This window comes from Centroberyx affinis, unplaced genomic scaffold, assembly GCF_046629955.1.
Source record: "Centroberyx affinis isolate AG114_WGS23_722 - 3 ecotype Tasmania unplaced genomic scaffold, CSIRO-AGI_Caff_v1 ptg001791l_1, whole genome shotgun sequence".
NCBI lineage: Eukaryota > Metazoa > Chordata > Actinopteri > Beryciformes > Berycidae > Centroberyx > Centroberyx affinis.
The window spans coordinates 99,359-122,459 of NW_027280181.1; the positions used below are offsets into that span (position 1 = coordinate 99,359).

Below are 23,101 nucleotides of genomic sequence, written 5' to 3' on the forward strand. Positions count from 1 at the left end.
TCTCCCCACCCACAGCCATATGATTCTCTACAAAATTATACAAAAACATCTCCGATGGGCCAAGTGGGACAAAATCTTATCAAAAGGGGGGTCTGTGATCTAATGGGTATTTATTGGGAAGTCCAGAGTAAAACAACAGAGTAAATAATAGCCGAGAAAAGCTATAGCCTACAGTAAGTCACTACAAACTCAGTATTGTATCACAGGCTCACATCAAGTTTGTATAGCAATATGACAGAAAAAAAAGTTTTTTGTTATGATTGTTCTGCTGCTAAATACTGGGCTAACAGTGGTGTTAGGTGCTCACAGTTATGATAAGCTGGTTTAAAATTAGGAGGACATAAATAATGTAGGCTATTTAAATGAGTGTAGTGTGTTGGTGAAGGGAAGGATAAACCGCTGCTGTGCTGCAGCTCCGGCAGGGGGCGCCAGCTGCACCACAAGTCTCGGCAGACACTCGAGACATGTGGCTGAGACTTTCTGAAAGCTACGCTCAGTTTCTAGCCAAAAATAATTCCCGGGTCGTGCGATTCCTCAGCATTTCCCAGCAAGAGTTTGGACGCTAACAAAAACAGCCTACTACGTGCTAGCCAGCCGCAGTAGCTAAGCTAGCAACGCTTCTCGGTGAGTAACGACAGTTAACGTTAGCTAACGACAGCTAACAGCTAGCTAGCAAGCTAACGCGACGTAAGCAGCGGTGCTGTTGTTCAAAGCAGCTAGCTTGCTATTAGCTAAATTCGCTTGTTGCTCCTGCTAGCTAGCTTGTGACCTTCAATTCAACCAGCACGGCTAATATTAGACACTATTTAGCCATGTTTGCTATTTAGCTAACAACCGCTAGCTAGCTAACAAATGGCTATGTTTTTAGCTAGCATTAGCTGCCTGGCTAACCAACAACAACCATGTTGTCTCCGTCGTGTTGGCACTGGCAGTTCAGTTCTCTTGGTTGTTGCCAGTCAAGTTGCTGCTAATTTAGTGTGTCCAGAAGCCAGGCCGTGCTAGTACACAGCAGCAAGCTTTCCAAAGTACCTGGCTGCCAGATCAACTGCCTCCGACGACAACCACATTTTACATGTAACGTCAACCAACTTTAGCTAGGCTAACGTGTGGTGGATGTTTCAGGCTTGGAGTTAGCCAGCAGTGTTAGTTAGATGAATGCAAAGTTGTTTTGTCAGTTGTAGTACAACGCTGCAGATTAATGGACAAGGCCAGTGTTGACTAGGTTTATTTTTAGGCAGTTGGAGATTAGACTTGTGGGTTTCTCCCCTAGACCGAGGCTGACATTTCCCCAGGCCGGAGTCTGCTGATCAAGTTTCACTTTTACCGTTAAAGATCGTTGTGATTAAAATGGCCAAAGGGAGCTGGCAGTGTTTTTAAATCACAGGCCGAGCTTCCTGCTCCCTGTCTGTCAGATGGCTGTTCACCATGACTCTGATGTATGGACCAGGGCTTCTGCACCCAACACTACTCAAAGTTCACCATTATGTAATCACTTGACCTCATTGATTTTTTTTTTGCCATAGGGTGTATTTCAGATTTTCACTGTTGTCAAATGAAGCCAGTCAGAATATCATATAGACATATTTTGTACCCACAGTTGCAGTATTTAATACATCACAGATAATTATTGCCCTTACCTAAGTATTGTAAGATTAATCTTCATTTTATAGCAAATCTAATCTGTTTTGCTTCATAGTGGTCTTCATTAAAACTCACATGTTGTAGTCAGACACATATGGAAAGGCCCGAGTGGGAGAAAGTGGGTGAAAGAAAGGAAAAAACACATTAGCAAGCTTCACACTCCTTCACTTCCTCGTCCCACGCTTCTCATAGATTCTCATATGAAACATGGCTTTATCTAAATCTAAATCTGACTGTGTTAATAACTTGGAGAAGCTTAGAGAGAGGTGGCAGCATCGTGAGTTGTCAGTAGGTAAGCTGATATATCGGGCTGATATTGGCCTTTAAGTAAAATATCGATATCGGCTCATGCTTACTATCGATAAGATGGAGGTGAGGATACTGAACCAGCCTGTAAAACCTGCAAATAAAACCTGCCACTCCCTACTTTAAGGAGCAAACCTGAGAATTTCAGCAGCATTGATATAAATAAAGAGATTTAGCCTCCCATGATCATGTAAATGCTTTTTCAGAGGCTTTTCCACCCTGACAAACATACAATTCTGGGGGAAACACTGCATTCTTTCAGCATGAATACGGTCCAAATTATATAAACAGAATATCTGCACACAATATCAGATATTGGCAGCTTCATTCCAAAAACATCAGTATCAGATATACTGGGTCAGGCCGAATATTCAGAAGCTTTCTCAGTCAGATTTTAGAGTGGAAAAACTGTCCTTGCCTCCTGATTTTGGTAATTAGAAATGTTTCACACAGTTGGAAGTTGCAAGAAACCGTGTGCATGTCAGTACTAAGAATATTCTCTTATGTCAGACTTAAATAGGGCAATATTTCCCCTCTGTAAAGCTTCCACTGAAAACGAATTGTAATTAAAGCGGTCATGTCTGAGCAGTGTGTAATAACCCCAGTTTGAGCTTAACTTTCTGTGGCTCAGTCTGTTGAGTGAGCGTTTCTATTTAATTTATTCTAAAGTTTTTTGGGCACTCTTACTGATAATAATACACTTTATTTGTACAGATTTCATTCAGAATTGTAGCCCAAAGTGCTTCACCTGTCGTCGTAAAAATAAATAAAAACAGGATTTAAACACAAATACTTAACAAGCAGTAAAATAGTTGATGCAAAAATATGAGTAAAACAGGTTATTAAGACGAAAAGAATGAGAAAAAAGAGGAATATGAACATAAAATCCTACGTACGTGGAATAACCCTAATTAAAAGCCAGATTAAAAAGATTTGTCTGTAACTTTTTCTTAAAAAAAAATACCAACAGAAGTCATTCTGAGAGTTTAGGGGCGTAAAAAGCAAACAGAAGGTGATCTTGTGTAAAACTCTTTCTCTGCCCTGAGTTTGGTTTGGGTTTTGGTGGACTGGACACAAACCTCGTGTTGTCTTTGGCCGGTCGGTGACTGACAACACCATTTGCCCGCAGTTGTTTTTGCACAGTTGGACTCATAACTTGTTGCTTCTTGCTGAGCTCAGACTCTGCCGGTTCCACTTCTATAAGCAAGAGGAGATCAGTTTCAGCATCAGTGTGTCAGTGTTTTTAATATTATTATTATTTTTAAATGTACAGCTCTATTTCTGAAGTGGTGCTGTGGCTCGTTCCACTTGCGCCTCATTACACTTCAGAGATGTTTTTCATGTCAGTTGAATCAGAGTTGGACTCGACTGCTTGCAGGCTGGCGGTTGATAATTCCAGTTTGGCAGCTCGTCCCCGTCAGTGATTCACATAATAGAAAAGTAATTTGTGCAACTGCCTTACTGTAACTCTATCTCAAGTAGGGCTGAACGATTTTGAAAAAAATATCTAATTGCGATTATTTTGACTGATATTGCAATTGCGATATGATTTGCGATATTAGAGGGAATGATAATTTTTACATCATTATTCTCATTTTCATTGAAAAACGTATTAAAATGATTACGGTGTGATTTTTGCGGGGATCTGTACCCAACAAAGATGTTTTCTTAAGTCTGTAGAATATGATGTGTAGGCCAGGACATCTCTGCAGCACAACAATATTTAATTTAAAATGGTATTTTGACACACATTTCACCTTTGACAAATATTGCGCCTCCTGCGATTTGAAAATTGCAGTAGGCCATATTGCGATTTTGATAAAATTTCGATAAAATTTTTCAGCCCTAATCTCAAGTGGAAAAATAATAGGCTACTTTCATTCCTTTGCCTTCATTTAGCTGCTGGTAAATTTCCTCCACTCCTAGAAAAATATGAATACAATGAAAATTCATCATCTGGACTTATTGCACAAGAAAAATTAGATTGTCCATATATCCTGACATAAATATCCAAATAAGAGCCATTCTTGAACTTCATGATTAAAATTAATCAGCAACCCACAGCTACTTTTTTGTCCCAGTGAAGCCAATTGAAACTTTAAGGTGGGACACAATATCACAGAATGCATTTTACCTGTTGAACCATATGATTTTTTAAGTAGGATATGTAAATAGTGAAAATTTACATACAAATTTATACCTACTGCAAAAATGTTTTTTAGGCTGCTGACAAGTTATGGAAAAACCACTGGTGCAAAATATTGATTCTTGCTGCACATAAAGTCTCTAGAAAAAGTTTCTTTATTTTACATGAGATAAAAAGTTTAGGGAGTGAATAGGATATGTAGCCTATATGTTGAATGTGGGTGAAGGCTACAGAATGTTTGTTTATTGCTTAAAGCCGCCGTAGGTTCGTGTTATAAGTTGACGTTTTGTTTGGATTCAGCAAAAGTAATTTCCATGTTGGGCGAACATGAATGAATGAGATGATATGTCAGAGTTTTGTTTGCTGTCAAGGTAAATTTTGTGGCTCGGGCATCTGACCAGTTGAGATAAACTTTGGAGCAGGAGGGCTTCACCTCGAGTTGTCAATCAACTGCACGCTGATTGCTATTGGCTGGACTGGGAGGAGAGGGAGGGGCGAGGGGGGGGCGTACTGTGGCTTTAATGAAGGGCAGAGACAGCACTGTATGTTAAGATGTTAATCCGTCAGGTGACTGGACGGGGGGGTGAATATAGTGGTTTATTTGAAAAAAACAAAACAGCTCTATTACAGTATTTAGTTTGTTTTTTGTGTCAGAAGTGTGTGTTGCTGCTATGAGAATGGAATCTGAATTGAATCGCCCTGTGGGATAAATAGATAAAGTAGCTATTGATCAATCTTTTGTATCAACAACACCTTTATAGCAGCAGGAGATGAACAGTGAAGTGAGTCGTTTTCTCACCTTTTCTTCTTCTTCTTCACCTTTTTGTTTTTCAGTGGTGATCAGGGCAGCCGGGGGCGGACATGACCGGAGCTGGAAGTGGTGAGTGTCCAACAAACGGTTCACAAAGCAGAACCATGTTTCAGGTTTCATGTCGTTTAGCAGCGACTGGAATGGTCATCCAGGTCGGTTTGGTCCCTGAATGCATCGCCTCAGTTTTACATCGGCGCAGGACCGCACAGCTAATCATCATATTATAAAGCAAGGAATCTCTGTCTGTATGTGTGTCTTTCGCATATCTCAAGAACCGTTTGTCCGATCTACCTCACACTTGGCGGGTGTATTGCCGGGGACCCGAGGACGTGCGGTGTCGAGTGTGAAGTTGTTTGGATGAGCGGTTCTCGAGAAAGCTGCAAGCAGCGATACCGGAGGCCAAGCAATCGGCCCGTTCCGAACAGGCATGTTTTGAACGGGCAATGCACTGGTGTATAATAATTATATATTGTGGATTTAGTTTCCACAATTAATAATAATAGAATATTGGCATACAGACAATATTTTGTTTCAATTAGAACATTTGTTGCTGTTGAAAATAGTCAAGCTGTTGATATCACCTAATAGTTAGTTGATTATGGTGATCACAATATCAAGCAAAGGCATCGGGTTTTTGCCTGGGTCCAGACCTTTGACTCCGCCCACTCCACAGTGCTGACTGATTCTGGTCTGGCATCGTGACATGAAACAGCGGTTTCTCTCAGTTGAAAAATGATCGGTCCAATGAGTGCCGGGGGGGGACTAACGATTAGCCAATCAGAGCCACGGGCGGGACTAACGCTGTTGTCAAGCTGTGTGCCGGAACCAAGGAGGAGTAATAACAACAATGGCGACCGCTGTAGACAAGATAGACGCTGCTATCCAGGCTGTTCTAAATCCATTAAAAGTACAAATTACTTTGAAATCCGAACAGCACTCTGCTTTGAAGGCATTCATTCAAAGGGGAGATGTTTTTTTCACATCAGTGTCGAATTAAAATGACGTTAGATTCAGGTGGATACGTTGGTCTCTAGTGATTGGTTAGGGGGAAATCAAATCCCCCTCCCCCACGGAAATCGGTTAGAGTGGAGGCAATGTCAGACTGAAGATGAAGACTTTGGCATCTTAGCCACAATTGTGACCTTACACTGGAATGGGGCTTGTGATGTGATATCTTTTGGCCGTATCAGCCGGCTCTGCGCTGCTCATGAAGGCGACAAACAGCAGCTTGAAACTGAAACTGAGGAGAAAGGCTTTGATGTTTTTACTACGGCTTCGTTCACACTGCAGGCCTTCATGATCAGTTCTGAATTGCTGCTCATTTTTTATTTCTTTTGGATGAGTGTTCATATCTATTCTAGGATGTAACTCATATCTGATACCAATGTAACCTGAGCAAAAACAAAAGAAGTCACATCTGTTTTTGTTCCTACACTCGTCCCACTTGTTTCAACACGTCGGTGACAGTGTGCGTCTTTGAGTTTTGGCTGAATTCAAGCGTCTCCCTAAATACCAAATCAAGGCGCCAAACTTGACCGTTGTGTCACGTGAATGAAGTAAGGTTTACTTTTTTTTTTTTAAACAATTTATTTATTGACTTTTCTCACACACAGAGCCGTTTACAGGAGAAAACACAGAATTTAAGTATTGAGGTATCAAGGATATAAAAAACAAATAAGATCAAGTAATAATCCCACAAGCCAAGTCCCCCCCACCCCTACCTCCAGACAAGGGCCATAGTAAAACAATGGTGTCAGAAAAAAAATAATAATAAAAAGGGTACACACATTAGTGCATAAGTAAGGTTTACTTCATGGCAACACTGACAAATTCCGTTGAGTGCTCAAATACAACACAAATAAAATCACATATAGGCTGCGTGCCTCAGGATCTGATTTTGTATCGTGTGTAGATATATATATATATATATATATATATATATATATATATATATATATGTATATATATGTGTGTGTGTGTGGTCCAGCTAGGAATCGAAAAAATGGGACTTCATTCAGCTTTTTGCTCTTGTTTACATTCTAGCAGCCAATGGCATCGCTAGAAAGCTTTTGTGTCTCAGAAATGAACAAAATTCTGCACAGTCAGACTTTGTTGTCACTGAACTTTTATTGATTACATCGTATTGTGGTTGTATTGAATAGTGAACTGTATATTGTGTATCGAATCATATTGCGAGATAAGCGTATTATCTCATCTCTGACACACACTGTGTAACTGCATGTCATTCCTCTTCTCCCCGGTCTATTGTTTAGACTGGGGAGATATAGACTACATCTTAAAAAGTGATATATATATATCACTTTTTATGTGTATATGTGTACACACATCATGTTTAAACTGTGTCCTCTGTGTTGTGTGCAGGTGGCCAGGGTGCGCCTGATGGGACGGAGGCCGAGGAGGCGGAGAGGTGTCCCATCTGCCTGGGCGTCCTGGCGGGAGGCGACCTGGCCATGCCCGACAGCTGCTGCCACGTCTTCTGCCTCGGGTGCCTCCTGACGTGGGCCGAGGTGAGGGGCAGCGCCAATATGGTTTCATTTAGGATTCCATCAAATATGTGATAATATATGGGTTGATAGAGACTGCCTTTTGATTTTAAGTCCAAATGTAAAAACTACGCACAACATTGGTTTTCCTCTGTTTGACTTGATGCTGTTGAAAACTAGGGCTGAAAGATAATGAGAAAATCTAATTGCGATTACATAACAGAATATTGTAATTTCGATTTAAACTGTGGTTCATATCATCACATGTATTGTCTTTTTCTTCACTTTCCTTTCTGTTTTTTTCTGGCCTTGTTCCATCAGCGCGATTGAAAAATGATTTAAAGGATAAGTTTGGGGATTTTTGGACCTACAGTATAAATAATTTGTCTCTTACACAACTGTAGTATTTAGACGAGAGCTGAAAGATATTAATAAAAAAATCTAATTGTGATTATTTGGCAGAATATTGCAATTGAGATTTAAGCTGTGATTCATATCATCACAAGATTTTCCTTTTTAGAATTTTAAAATTGTTTAAATCAAAGTGATATTGTTAAAAATAAAATAGATGTCAGTGAGCAGGATTTACTGAGTTTGAGTCTGATGAAAGGTTTTCACCAATATTTGCACTTCATTCGTGGAACAAAGATCCAGCTCTAAAACACCTTGTTTGGAATGTTGCGTTTTCGTTTTTTTTCTATTAATTGTTCAGCTCTATTGAAAACTTAATGGATCTAAATGCAGATTGCATGTGTTCAGGTGTTTTGACCCTTCAGTCATACATTTAATCAGTAGACCAGCTGCTGTGTACGCTATAGTACATGTTACCCCTTTTTCATTTGACTTGCATCTCTTTTTAAATATGTGACTTAGATGTATTTCTGTTAGGGATCGAAAGATACAGGTTTTTGAAGGCTGTTACTGATATTTTTGGATTGACGCTGCTGAAAACCGTATTTAGATTTGACCGATTTCACACCAAATTTTTATATTGTAAAGTATTCAGTGTTTCCCCTAGCATTTTCATCTTGTCAGGGTGGAAAAGCCTCTGAAACAGCATTTAGAGCGTCATGGGACACTAAAACTCTCCACTGAAACCCAGACTGATTAAATTCTTTTAGTGTTATCAGCTCCTTAAGGCAAGGCAAGTTTATTTATACAGCACATTTCGTACACAAAGCCAATTCAAAGTGCATTAGATAAGAAACACAGGATAAGATAAATAAAAAAACAAATAAAAAGCGATAAAGTGTAGAAGAACAGAGAATAAATAAAGAATTAAAATGCATCAAAAGAGAATAAAGATCAAGTTGCAAGGCTGAAGAAGGTTTAATTGCAGGTTTTACAGTTTGAGACCCCTGAAGCTGTGGAGTAAAATCATATCCTCACTTCTATTTTTATTTATTTTTCATGAAAAAGCCAGTATCGGCCCACATATCAGCCATCCTATGTATCGTTCTAAACCCTAATTCTGCATCTTGCTTGCTGCTGCTGTATGTTAATGATTCATTTTGTTGTTTTGTTTTTTGTTTTATTTTTCAGTCACAGACGGTTCCTTCCTGCCCGGTGGACAGAAGGCCTTTCACTAATGTTTACAAATGGGACCCGACTCTGGGATGCGTTCAGGTCCGTCTGGTTTCTTGCAGTGATGAAACTTAAAGGAGAACACTGGTGTTTTTTTTTTTTTTTGAGTTTATGCCAATAGTCCAGCCTCCTCAAAATCCCTCAAAAACACTTTACTGTCACATCCAAGGCTTTATTAGCTGGGACAGCAGTTAATTTCAAGCTACGTTTGACACCATAAAGTCTGTTTTAGAAAATGCAGAAATACACGTAAATGTTAAAAAAATAACCTAATTGCATACATGCAAAATGATTGGAGGAAATGTAAACTAGACGTAGACAGAAGTAAATGGCTTATAAATAATAACTGGTATTTTCCTTTTAACACAGCTTAATGCTTAAAGTGGATACAGACAATTTTTCAACTTTCCCCCCGTTGTCCCCCTCTAGCGTTTCCAAGTGGTTTTGTTGTTTGCGCTGCTGTTGCAAAGACAACCGGATCTCTTTCTGTTAGAGCCTAGCTCTGTGCAACAGAACAAACCATCTGTCTGCTTATCAACTCCTTGATCATAACACAATATAGTAACTTTCACCACTGCTCATTTTAGAAAGGCCACTGCAAGAAAACGTGTTCTTTGTTTAGATTATCAAACGGACAATGGATCATTTGTTTGTTTCTGGCTGCTAGCGTTAGCGTTAGCTAGCGTTAGCAACATGGCTAACATTGCTAACGATAGCTACGATAGCTAACAACATAGATGTATGTTTCTGGCTGGTCCTGGCTTCCTTGTAGCTCCTGGTTCGTTTTCTGGCTGCTAGCGGTAGCGTTAGCAACATGGCTAACGCTAACGCTAGCAGCCAGAAACGTTAGCAACATGGTTAACGCTACCACCAGCAGCCTGCTACTGTCCAAACTACTACTGTCCAAAGCAAGAAACAATCCCAATTTGAACTAGAAACCCCGATCTCAGTGCTATGATAGAGGGTAGTGTTTCCACTGTCACTGCGGTTGTTCCACCGTCCGCCATTTCCGCTACTGGGGATAGCTACCTTTTTTTTTTTTTTTTACTGGGGATAGCTACCGGACCTCTGTTGGTTGCGCAATGGATGACGCACTTCCTTTGTGCCGTAATTCGAGCCTTCCTTGTCCCGGGAGATCGTACCCGGTGGCAGACAGAATTGCATGGTGAAAGCGAGGCTTATAGGGAACCAATCTAAACGCAGATGGTGTCATTATTCTATAGACATTACACTGTGCAATCAACATTTACTTCATAATGATAAGTTAAAGCAAAAAAGTTGTCTATAGAGTCTTTAATGCTTAAATTAGAAATTGTAAACTTTGCCACCGAAACTAAACTCTGCTCTTGTCGATGTTGTTTTTTTAGGTTCCAGTGAGAAAACGAGCGAGTCAGCCTGAAGCTGAACGGTGCTGCTGCAGAAACCCAGAACAAAAAGTCTGTCTCAAGTGAGTGGGATTTATTTCAGGGGCTTAAAGGGATAGTTCCCAAATCACATTAATTCTCTTATTTTGAATACTTTGCCCATTCGACTGTAAAATCGAATATTGTGTAAACCGCTTTGAGAACACTGCCGATGTCTGTTTTGTTTTCAGAAGTAAGCAGGGAAGAAGATTGAGACGGCAGAAGGCGGAGAGAGCGCCAGACGCCAAAGCAAAAGGACTTGTGAGGAAATGTACGTTAAAATCCCCCTTTTTCATCATTATCTTTGTCTGACTGACTCGCATGTGGTGAACCAGGTCTAAGATAGTATGTCACTGTGTTCTCCAGGTAGCGATGATGACCCGTCTTCAATGAACAGAAAAAAGGTTTGACTTTTATTTATTTTGTTCCTTTTTCAGCGATGCTCATCCCAAAAATAAATCCCCCCCAAAAACATTTTTCCAACTATTTCTGCCCAGTTTGAGAGAGAGAGGTCCAAGGTTATTATAGTTTTGCATTTTTCATTAGTTTTTATTTTTATTTCGTTTTGACTTTTTGTTTTCAATTTCAGTTTAGTTTTAATTAGTTTTCAAAGCGGGTTTGCTAGTTTAGTTTAGTTTTTATTTTTTGAAAGTGCTTAGTTTTAGTTTAGTTTTTATTAGTTTCAGTGTTAGTTTTAGTCTTTTTTTGTAATATGGGGTATTTGTCAGGGGCGAGATTCAAAAATTCAAAATATTAGGCTTATGTATGAAATAAATTGACAAAGACGAAAACTAATGACATTTTCTCTATAATTTCAGTTTATTTTAGTTTGTTTTGTAAACACGCAATACAGTTTCAGTTAGTTATCGTTTTTTTTTGTTTTTATTTTTATTTCAGTTAACGAAAATGTTTTTTCACACCTAGTTTTCGTTATTTCGTTAGTTTTCGTTAACGATAACAACCTTGGTCCAGTCACTTCAGTGTTTTAATGTATTTTTTTTATCCAGGTGAGAGGAACACAGTGCTGCACCTGGTCACCGTCTCCATTCGGCTCATTAATGGGAACTTTGACACAAGACATGTAAGTCACACGCCGCTCTCAGACTAAACTTTACTAGTTCGCCTTGAAAATAAGACTCCACGATTAACTGTGCTTTTGGTTTCCACAATAAATAATCATAGAATATTGGTAGATGGGTAATAAAATATTTAATTGCCAATAGAATGTGTGCTGTAGTTGAATGTAGTCAACATGTTAAGATGGAAGACGTAAAAGTAAAAAATGTTGTTCCTCAAATCAAGACTAAAAACAGTTGCAATCACAATATCTAGCAAAAGCCCCACTTTCTGACCGACAAAACACACTTTTCATCGGTGTTTCCTGTACTGATTTGTTTATTGTTGATTTAAATCTGCACTAGGCAACTTTGCACAGTTGACTGCTTAAAGTGGCAGTGAGAGGAAACCGTTTGAATTTTTCACACTTTAAAGCACAGAGGGATTTCACTCAAGTTTCGATTTGTCACTTCCGGTGTGCAGAGAATTCCCGACGGTGTCCATACTCAGAGTTTAATTTGGTCAAAGACGAATCTATGGCTCTTATTTTGTGATTTGAGCTGATAAGACAGGTGTATTTTTCCTTAAAAACAGGCTTAGTGCAGCTTTAACGTTTGTGGAAATACCTTATAACTGACATCCTTTCTGTCTGTCTGTGTCTGTGTGTTGCTCCTCCTCCTGCAGTGCGGAGCCGGTTTGGGCAGCAGAGGAGACGCCTTATGACTCCGGGTTCAAACAGTGCAAACCGCAGACGCAAGACTGTCCGTGGCTTTCTCCTGCTGCGCCCATACCCGCCGGTGGCACCTCAAGGTAACTCTACCCCGCCGTTCACTTAAATGTCTGTTTGTCCCTGGATCGGGTGTCACAGCTCCTCCTGTGTGCGTTCACACCCAGCAAGTTTGGAGCGGTTTACTCAAACTCTGGAGTGTTTACCTTTTTCATTTCAGTTCATTTGAGGGTTCCTACGCAGGTCTGGAAAAGTATTAAAAATGAATTTGATCATTTCCAGGTCTTGAATAGTTTGGGAATTTGAAAAAAATGTCTGGAAAAGTATGGAAAATGTTGCGGTTCAGGTCCGATACACACATAATTCTAGCTTTTATGTTGTTGTAGAGCCACTTTGAGTCCACAGTTTTTGTTGATGTGAAGAATAATGTTCAGATAGAGGGACGCTCTTATTACCCAGCCGCTGTCAGCATGCATTATATCAAATACCCACCAAAATCAAATCCGGTCAAGAACATAGGGTCTGGGAAAAATATGGAATTTTAAAATGGAAAGCGTGTAGGAACCCTGCCAATCATCTCACATATTCTGATATTTGTCGCTGTGAAGAACAATCTTCATCTATACAGTGATATGACCTAGTTAGCAGGGGCAAGATGTCTATCTGTGTAAATCATATTGAACACCAGACAAAATCTTCAAAACAAATCAAGGTCTGGAAAAAGTATGGAATTTTTTAATTGAAAATGTGTAGGAACCCTGGAACAATGCTATTCGAACTCTGGTAGCACCAAATTATGACACAGAGACGACAGAAAATGCGAGTGTCAGTCCTCTTCTTAACAAACTGCAGGGCGGTTCAGAGAACAAAATCGAACCAACTTTTGGAAATAACGCCAAAAACCAGCATAAAGCAAAACAAAATGAACCCAGGGCAAACCACAGTCTGGACTGATGCTCATATTCAGCTGTTTCTTCATGTGTATGAACACCACAGAAGAAAAATTACAGCAAATAGCTCATGTTACAGAGACTGGAATCAGATTTGTTTTGTCTCTCTAACCTGCAGGGTGACAGGTTAAATAAACGAGCTGCTTGTGAGTCATGTGACTTTTGTTTACAAGGCCTGGTTCGACTGTGGTTTGGACCAAAGAAAACAAACTGTAGGTGTGATCTCATCCGAAGTTGTCAGTGTCACCAAGACAAATTCCTGGGCATTTTTCCTCAGAGACGAACACACTCTGATGAAGGACAAGAGGTTGAAACATCAGCATGTTTTTATGACATGACCAGAATAAATAAGTGAAACTGAGATCTGCCTTACACTGTGAGTGTGCTACCTGGTGTCTTTTGACAGTTTTTGAAGTTTATAGGTTTGGGATTTAGCACCGCAAATCAGCAATACAAGAGAAAGGCTTCCCTACATAGAATAGGATCCTGTACATTATTATTGTAAATGCAGATTTAAATTATTCAGATTCTGGATGTACGTTTTTGCGATGCTCATCCTGTGAAGCATGTTAGCGGTGTCCATCCAAACATGATTTTGGATGCACAATGAATGTATGTGGCCAAATCAAGTTTAATTGTTTGTCTGTTGCCATATAGTTATTTGTTATAAAACATAGAAGCAAAGTGATGAAAAGAAAAGGTCATAAAATATGTGTTTTATGTGTTAAAAACAAAGAAAGAAAAGATTTTATCTCTCCTGAACTAATTTGTTCAGGTGAGATAAAATCCTCTAAAAACATCTCTAAAGAAACTTACATAACATGATTCATTATGCTCCTATTGATGCTGAAATGAACAACATCGTATTTGTATGTTGACAATATCATGGTGGCTTCACAGACAGAGTTTCCATCCCTCAAACTGGAACCACAGCCCATTTCCGTTCGGATCCTCCTCCTCTCCCTTCACCTCCAGTTCATCGTTTGGCCCCGGGCATTTTGGTGAGTCACACACACATTTTGTTCTGTAAGTCCTTGTGAGTTCATGGCACCAACATGATAATGGCCGGTATTCAAGTTATTTTAATACTCAAATTTTTGGTTTTATTGGTAATAAATTAAAAGCTTTGATTCAAAATGAGGCACAATCTGTATTTTTTTTTAAAACCACTTGTGTCCTTGGTTGACAAAAACACAGTTTTGTAGATTGGATCTTCTATATTTTAGAGATATTGAATGATGAATTTCAGGAAATATTACTTTTTTTTTTTTTCAAATTGAGCATCACTAATTTGCAAAAAAAACACTGCTGGTCAGAAATAACTGAACAAACTTCCTTCATGCATTAATCAGGAATATCATAACTGCATTATTTATCACAAGATAAAATATTTAAATTAGCAGTTATGATCTGAATCGTCCCCTGTTGAAACAGCCAACCCACTTCAAGATTACTCTACTGCTTAGATCTACATTTAAATGTATTGTCTGAGCTTGTGACAGCTGGACATGAGAATCATATGTAATTTGAGGAATTAAAAGTTTTCTTAACACTGAAGTAAAATAAAGTAGTATTTTGAGCTACTGTGGGCCAAGAAAGTCCCAAAAACTAATTTTAAGTACAAGTCAATCTCTTCAAGAACAAATGTGGAATAAGAAATTGCTGCTTGTGTGTTTAAATGCCTTGCGGTTCTTGCTCATGAGGTTTCCGATGTCCTCCAGTGTTTCAGGGTGTCGTCTGCGCCGTCACTTGTCCCAAAGGAGGCGAGAAGCGTGGCGGCCGGGCTTCGGGCTCCAAAGCTCCCACCAAAGAGGCGGAGTCTCTGCCGTCCAGACGATCCGGACGCCACAGCAAAGCCCAGGAACAAGCCCCCGCGCCGGAGCCCGCGTCCCCGCCGCAGTCCAACTCGTCGGACTCCGACTCCTCCGCCGGCCAGCCCGCCAAGCCGGGGAAAGCTTCTCAGGTGCCCGCCAAGAGGAAGGGGAAGCAGGTGACGAACCGGAAGGCCAGCGGGAAAAGGAAAGCCCCGGCGAGGAAAAAGGCCTCTCCCCGAGTCGTTAGCAGCCCGACGGCGAGCGAGGAGGAAGAGGACGAAGGGGGGAACAAGGAGGAGGAGGAGGAGGAGGAGGAGGAGAAGGAGGAGGATGAAGACGAAGCAGATAAGGAACAACCAATGAACAACTCGGAGCTGCAGCACTCTGACGGCGAGGGAAGCTTCAAGGAAGATCATGACGGTTCTAGTCCTGCTGATGAGCAAGGCAGTCCAGAACCTTTGGGTAATGATGTGGGGCAGGAGGAAGATGAGACTCAGGAACAATCTGACGAACACGAACAGGAACAGAAACCAGAAGAGGAGGAGGAGGAGGAGGAGGAGGAAGAGGTAGAAGAGAACCAGTCTTCGCCCTCAAACTCGCCTCCCAACAGCCCCGGTTCGTGTTCGGAAGGTGACCGGGGCGAAATGGAGGAAGAGGAGGAGCGGCAAGGCAGCCCCGCTCCCTCCGGGGAGTCGGACTCTGAGAAAAGGAGTTCGCCGCTGCCTTCCGACTCTCACAACGGGACGCTGGAGAACCCGACCTCTCCGCGGTCTGACCGAGACGAGCAGGGTGACGAAATGGAGATCTGTGCGGGTTCGCCGGAGGTCAGAGATGAAACCGAATCTTTGGAGGAGGAGGAGGAGAAGACGGAACCGGGTGAGAACTCGCCGCCGCCGCCCGGTTCCCCCTCCGCCGGAGAGTCGCCGCACAGTTTAGACGCCCGAGAGGAAAAAGCCCGTGAGGACGCGGACGCTAAAACGCTCGGTTCGGAAGAGCGTTCGGACGACGAGAGATCCGAGGAAGGGGCTAAAGACGACAATCCATCTAAGGACGACACCAACGTCGTCCCCATGGACTGCGGTTCGCCCGACAGCGAACGCGGAGACGACCCCGCCCCGGAGCGGCCGAGCGAGAGCCCCGCCCCGGCCGACGCGGAGCCTCCGGCCTCCGCGAGCCGAGCCGCCAAGGAAGAGAGCGACAAGGACCGGCGGGAGGAGAGAGACCGGAGCCAGGAGAGGAAGAACGGCAGGCAGCGGCGCTCTCGCTTCCACTCCCCGACCTCCACCTGGTCCCCCAAGAGGGAGTCCAGGCGGGAGTCGTCCAGGCGCTCCCGCTCCCGGTCCAGAGAGCGGGACGGCAGCCCGCCCTCCAGCCGCTCGTCCCGCGCTCGCAGCAGAGAGAGAGACAGGGAGCGGGACGGAGAGAGAGACTATTCCAGGAGGGAGCGCAGCCGCGAGAGGAAGAGGCGGCGATCCAGGAGTCGCTCCAGGTCCAGGTCCAGGTCCCGCTCCAGATCTCGATCCAGAACGAGGCAGTACAGGCGGGGGGCCAGTCCCGAGCGGCCGGCCTCCAGAGAGCAGTCTCCCCAGAGGAAGGAGCGGCGGGGCGGGTGGAGGTCGGGGCAGAGCGGCGGGGCGGGCGGTGACACGCGGCGGTACGGCGGCGGGGGCCGTTTTGAAAACGGATCGCTCACGGAGACTTCCCCCGATCGCCAGAGCCGCTCCAACAACCCGGACTGGGTTCAGGAAAGGACTCGAAACGACGCCGAGAGCAGGAGCCGAGACTCCGGGGCGACCGGCGGCTCGCGCTGGGAGGAGCACCGTAACAGCGGGGGGGTCGGGGGCGACTCGTGGACCCGGGGGGGCTGGGGCGGGTCGGAGCGCGGCCGCGGCGCGGGGCAGAGCGGCTGCAACCGCTCCTTCTACAACCAGCAGGGGGAGACGGCCGACAGCCGCTGGCAGCCCAGGAACAACTTCTCAGGGACGGGCAACGCTTCAGGGAACGACGCCTACAGCCGCTTCAACGAGAACCGGGGCGGCGGCCGGAGAAAAGACGCGGACCCGGGCGAGTCCGCGATGGACCGGTCGGGCTGGTCGTCGGCGTCCAGCTGGGCCGTCAGGAGGACGCTGCCGGCAGACGTTCAGGACTATTACTCCAGGAGGGAGAGAGGCGGAGGAGGAGGAGCAGGAGGCTGGAACCGACAGGAGGAGGACCAGCCGGCGGCGGCAGGTCAGGATCCTCCTCAACCCCAAAAACCAGTTCCCTCTGGAGCCAGTTAGTGGTGCTGCTGGAGAATATGTTATATATTATAATCAGCATAATTTCTCTCTAAAACATAAGGTGTAGTACTTGTGTTTGGGATTAATATTCTCTTTGAGGCAAGGAAAGAAAGATAATTTTAGCACCGTTTAGCACTAGAAACCTCAACTGTGAACAAACGCATCACAAACTGAAACCCCCAGGCACCTCTGCTCCATTAGATTACAGAGGAAACACTGGTTGCCACACTGTAATTACTTTGAAGTAGTTTGATATTTAGTAGAGAATTTATTCCTTTGGAAAGTCTCATGATTGCAGTACTTGAACAAGTTCGAATTCATTTCTCTTTTGTGATGATTCCACATTCTAGCATTTATTGCGTAGGCCACTGACACTATTTCTGAAATATGTGTCACCCATACGCATGTTAGTCGCCCATATGCTCATATTTCTGATCATTTGAATAAATCGTCTACTGATTTTCATTATTTTGTGTGCTATCTCATGATGTGACTATAATTTTACCTGACAGTTTCTTGATTTCGTCTTCCTCGTTCTTCAGACCCGGCTAAAAGCGAGGCCGCTCCCCCGGCGGTCCCGGGTAACGCCCCCGTCCCGGTGATCAACGCTCTGCCTCCTCATCCTCCCCAGATGAACGTTCTTCATCATCACTACCCGCTGCAGGGCCCGAGGGGGGCGCTGCCGGTCAGCCTGCAGCCGGCGGCGCCGTACGCCATGCCGCCTCAGGTCCCCATGCACCTGCACCCCGCCGTGCCTCTGCTGCAGGTGCCCGCCGTGGGCGCCCAGGGCCTGCCCCCCCCGCCCCCGCCGCCGCCGCCCATGCAGCAAGGCAGCCAGACCGCCGCGGCTCAGCCTGACGCATACGCAGCACAGGTAGGAGGGATGTAGGCAGGACAGGGCTGCTGCACTGCAAAATGCTATATATCCATTTTGGTTTAAAATGTGTTATACCTCTATATATTGAGAAAGAAATATAATCCCGCACACTGTCTACACCTGCATGATACTGCATCATCAAGTATCCACCTTTTTGGTTTTTATCCTACGCACCTGTCACTCATACTTTTATAGATGTGCAAAACCTATTTCTTCTTTATATACTTTTAGATATTAGAATATATATCTGATGTTCATTGCTCAATATTTGTAGTAATAAAAGTAATAAAATCAAATTACCAGTAAGTAATAAAATCAAATTACCAGTAATTGCTTACTACTGCAAAGTTTAACTAATGATACCAGTACTCAACGTACTCAACAAAACTCACTTGGAACAAATAAGTGCAAAACCTCAATTTTGATGCTCCCAGTCGTGTCTCCTTGTCACAAATTGGTGATGCACTCTAGGGCTGGGCGACATGTTTGAAATCATTATTAATCAATGTTAATCAATGATTTTCGAACAATATATATCTCGATATGGCTTCATTACAACAAAATTACATGTTAATCAAATTGATGTTCATGGCATTGAACTGAACTGCATAATAATGTTAACCTGAAAACTGTCAAAACTGAAATTTTCAAATAATATTCCTTAAAATGTTTCATGCCTCATTTTGTCAGAAATGTTTATCAAGATATGATTCCACTGAAAGATGATAAGCGATATTAAATGATCGCCCAGCCCTTTGACCTGTGATCAATAAGGTTGGATCTTTGTTTTTTCATTATTAGTGTGTCTATTGGTTGGTTTCTACTCAGCTCTCTGTCCTCAGAGAGGTTCAGACAGATTTTCAGACAGAAATCCCAGAATCCTTAACCCCCGTCTCCCGGTTTGCCCTAGATGGCGAGCGGCCTGGTGGGTTACGGGAAACCCCCCCTGCTGCCCACCCCGACCAAAGCCGGCGTCGCCGTGGCGACCCAGGGCCAGCAGATGGCCAGCCAGGCGCTGCCGTCCTCCACCACCCAGTCCGGTCAGCACAGCAAGGCTCAGGCTGACAGCTCCAAGAAAGAGAAGGTAGACCCAGCATCACCCAACATTTACTTTAGGTTTTCTGTTGGTTTCTGTTGTTTTACATAGTTTTTCTGTTGCGTTCTATTGTTCTATTCTCTATTGTTCAGTGTTTTCTATTGTTTTTCTATTGTGTTCTATTGTTGTTCTATTGTCTATTGTTCAGTTGTTTTATATTGTTTTTTATTGTTTTCTATAGTTTTTCCATTGGTTTCTATTGTTGTTCTATTGTCTTGTTCAGTTGTTTTCTTTTGTTTTTAATTGTTTTATTGTCAATTGTTTTCTATTGTTCTAGTCTTGTTCAATTGTTCTGTTTTTCTGTTTTCTACTGTTGTTCACTTGTTTATTACTCTATTGTTTTCTGTTTTTTTTTCTATTTTCTCTACTGTTAGTTTATCTTTTCATAATATCTGTCGATTATCTTTGCGGACCAGTGATTCTATTTGAAAACAAAAAAAATGTAAATATAATATGACCAAAAATGAATAACAAGAACTATATATACTATATTCTATATATATATAACTATATATACTATATTCTATATATATATATAACTATATATACTATATTCTATATATATATAACTATATCTACTATATTCCAATGCTTCACTTTAGAAAACCTACAGTATCTATAATATGAAAGAATAGCAGTGAGAGCCTCTGTCTCACCGCTGTCTGATCATAATTGTTCTGTAGTTTGCTCAGTGAAGCCGGTAAATGTTGTAACTGAATTAATATGACAGATGGTTTCTGTCAGCGATCTGAGGCCTCCCAGCTGTTGATCATTTCCCATAAAGCTTTGTTTTACTGGCTGCTATGTCAACTCTTGCAACTGTTGCGGTAACCACACAGTTTTTTTTAGCCACCTTCCGTTTTTTTTCTCTCCTGTTATTTTATTCCTATGTATGGAGACAACAGTGAGGAAATCCTTTCAGACACTTCACATCGTAATTGTTGTAGAAAAGTAGGGCTGCAACTAACGATTATTTTCATTGACGATTAATCTGTTGATTATTTTCTCTATTTGATTAGTTGTTTGGTCTATAAAATGTCAGAAAATGGTGAAAAATGTGGATCAGTGTTTCCCAAAGCCCAAGATGACGTCCTCAAATGTCTTGTTTTGTCCACAACCCAAAGATATTCAGTTTACTGTCATAGAGGAGTAAAGAAACCAGAAAATATTCACATTTAAGAAGCTGGAATCAGAGAATTTTGACTTTTCTTAAAAAATTACTCAAACCAATTAATTGATTATCAAAATAGTTGGCGATTAATTTAATAGTTTACAACAAATCCATTAATCGTTGCAGCTCTAAAGAAAAGCCTAACGCCTCTTATGATGTTTTGGTACTTGATCTGTATTCTGTCTTCCCTCCTGCTCTCGCTCCAGAAGCAGCAGATCCAGGAGAGAGCGATAAATGAAGTGAAGACAGCCATCAAGCCCTACTACCAAAAGAAGGAAATCACAAAGGAGGAGTACAAGGAGATTGTCCGTAAAGCGGTGGAGAAGGTAAGACGAAACTCTGCAAGGTATCGAATGACGTTGTTCACACTTTCCCCAGTGAACCTGAAGGAGTAAACACTGCAGAGTCTGACTAAACCGCTCCAGACGTGTCCGGTGTGAACGTGGGACGACATTTGTTGTTAACTTTTTGGAACGCCCTCATCCAAAATAACTTATTTATGAATTTAAAATCAATCAATAAATAAACTGCAGCAGATATTGCTCGCTTTTCGTAAGTAGGGTTTATTTTATTAATGTGAATTTAACTTATAATTTTGATTTTTATTATCTTAGACTGCCGACATTGGTGGATGTTTTCTGCCTGAGTTGAGATACTTATGTAATTTGTGACGCCAAGTTTGAGATATCACAATGTACAAAAACCAAAATGCCACACATCTAGGGCTGCAACTAACGATTATTTTCATTGTCGATTAATTGGTCGATTATTTTCTCGATTAATCGATTAGTTGTTTGGTCTATAAAATGTCAGAAAATGGTGAAAAATGTGGATCAGTGTTTCCCAAAGCCCAAGATGACGTCCTCAAATGTCTTGTTTTGTCCACAACCCAAAGATATTCAGTTTACTGTCATAGAGGAGGAAAGAAACCAGAAAATATTCACATTTAAGAAGCTGGAATCAGAGAATTTTTAACTTATTTTTCTTATAAAATTACTCAAACCGATTAATCGATTATCAAAATAGTTGCCGATAATTTAATAGTTGACAGCTAATCGATTAATCAATTAATCGTTGCAGCTCTACACACATCCCAGTTGTAATCACCACTAGGAGGCAGACATGAACCTTTTTCCCCAGTCAGCAGCTCGTATTTACAGTAAATCTGACAGGAGGTGAAGGCAGCATGAGGCCTCACAGTTACAGACTCCACACTAAAGAAGGTCTTTACCTATGCAAGCTGTCTGCTTACCCAACACACACACACACACACACACACACACACACACACACACACACACACACACACATCCAGCAGCTTCCTCCAGCCTGTCTGAGGGAAAACTGCATTTATCCACCAGGGAGAGCAAAGAGTTTTAAATGGCTCCTGTAGAGGAATGTGTACTTTTATACACATTCTACATCACCACTAAAAGAAAAAGTTGTAAGTTGGATGTTAGGTACACCAGACCAGCCAGTGTCTCTTCTGAGCCACCGCCATTTTCATTTCTTTACACAGTTCACCCAAAAAATTTGAATTCAACTGACTTCTTCATTGGTAGTTGTTTGTTCAGCAGTAATTTTCATGTAGCCTCCCTAACTGAAACGTGTGATACTGCAGCAGATGTTCGTGTCGTGTTTCAGATTCTGGGCGACACATTTTGCTACAGGAGAACGTAGGGCTGGGCGATAATTCAATATTATCGTTTATCGTCTTTCAGTGGAATCATGTCGTGATGATATGAAGATATTTTGATATCGTGACACACATTTCTGCTGTCTGAATTGATGATGACAAGCAAATTTTACTTAAGAACTCTGATAAAATGAGGTATGGTAGGAATATTATTTGAAAATTTCTGTTTTGTTTGACATCACACCTAACATTACCATTCGGTTCAATGAGATGAACATTAATTTGATTATTTAACGTGATTTTGCATACATGAACCATATCGTGATATATATTGATATCGATTATCATGATATTGATTTCAACCATATCGCCCAGCCCTATGAGAACGTGAGAAACGTCTCCTCCGTTCCTCTTTGCGTTGTAGCGTGCACCGGGCCTCAGTCTGTGTTTGACCCTCGCCGCTTGCCGTCTCTCCTCAGGTGTGTCACAGCAAGAGCGGCGAGGTGAACTCCAGCAAGGTGGCCAACCTGGTGAAGGCCTACGTGGACAAATACAAACACGCCCGCAAGAAGTGACCTCGCCGCCTCGCCGTCTGCTGCTCAAGTGCAATTTCCTCTGGCTGGACCCGGCCTCCAGACCCAACGACGACGGAGCGCCGCCCTGTTTTCTTTTTGATATCTCTACCTTTCATTGAATGAATGAAGATTTTTTTCTATAGATTTTCATATTTTGTTAGAAAAAACAATTACTCAATCAGAAATTGTAACGCAAGAGCCCTTTATTTTGCATAGATCATGTGACTTGGGAACTACTGTAAGCAGCCCAGGGTAGCGGGGGGAGGGGGTGGGGGGGGGTGGGGGGATGAGATGCTCAGCGAATCACATCAGCTCATGTAGTGGAGAGCTTCTCCCAGAATGCCAGCTGGTGCGATGAATTCCTCCTGGCAGCACCACGGCCTCCTGATTGCATAGCTTATTAATTGAATATTGTCATTGTTCTTTTTTAAATATTATATAATGATATTTCAGATGAAAGCTTAGTTTAAAAAAGTGCATTGCCTTTATTAATCTCTGTGGCCCCGACGAAAGGGCCGGAATCTT

The 23,101-nt window shown here is 42.2% G+C and overlaps 1 protein-coding gene across 3 annotated transcripts; it reads left to right on the forward strand.

Moving 5' to 3' along the window:
- The first annotated feature begins 460 nt into the window (after positions 1–460).
- On the forward strand, positions 461–22,833 carry scaf11 (SR-related CTD-associated factor 11). Of its 3 annotated transcripts, none has more exons than XM_071529451.1 (15): positions 461–624; positions 4,928–4,973; positions 7,287–7,432; positions 8,951–9,034; positions 10,360–10,439; positions 10,587–10,666; positions 10,762–10,799; positions 11,403–11,476; positions 12,136–12,261; positions 14,029–14,129; positions 14,850–17,171; positions 17,764–18,095; positions 19,009–19,182; positions 20,572–20,691; positions 22,481–22,833. In XM_071529451.1, exons 2-15 carry the CDS (start codon positions 4,955–4,957, stop codon positions 22,574–22,576), a joined length of 3,792 nt encoding a protein of 1,263 aa, XP_071385552.1. In that variant the 5' UTR covers positions 461–624; positions 4,928–4,954; the 3' UTR covers positions 22,577–22,833. The 3 variants fall into 3 exon arrangements, with proteins under 3 accessions (XP_071385552.1, XP_071385553.1, XP_071385554.1); XM_071529452.1 differs by having other exon boundaries at positions 20,575–20,691; XM_071529453.1 differs by having other exon boundaries at positions 20,578–20,691.
- The last annotated feature ends 268 nt before the right edge of the window (positions 22,834–23,101 follow it).

Excerpts from the sequence above, each read along its gene's own strand:
- scaf11 (XM_071529451.1), top strand. Across the intron at positions 10,667-10,761 it reads AAAAGGACTTGTGAGGAAAT|GTAGCGATGATGACCCGTCT; the intron begins GTACGTTAAAAT and ends TGTGTTCTCCAG. Across the intron at positions 18,096-19,008 it reads CTGACGCATACGCAGCACAG|ATGGCGAGCGGCCTGGTGGG; the intron begins GTAGGAGGGATG and ends GGTTTGCCCTAG.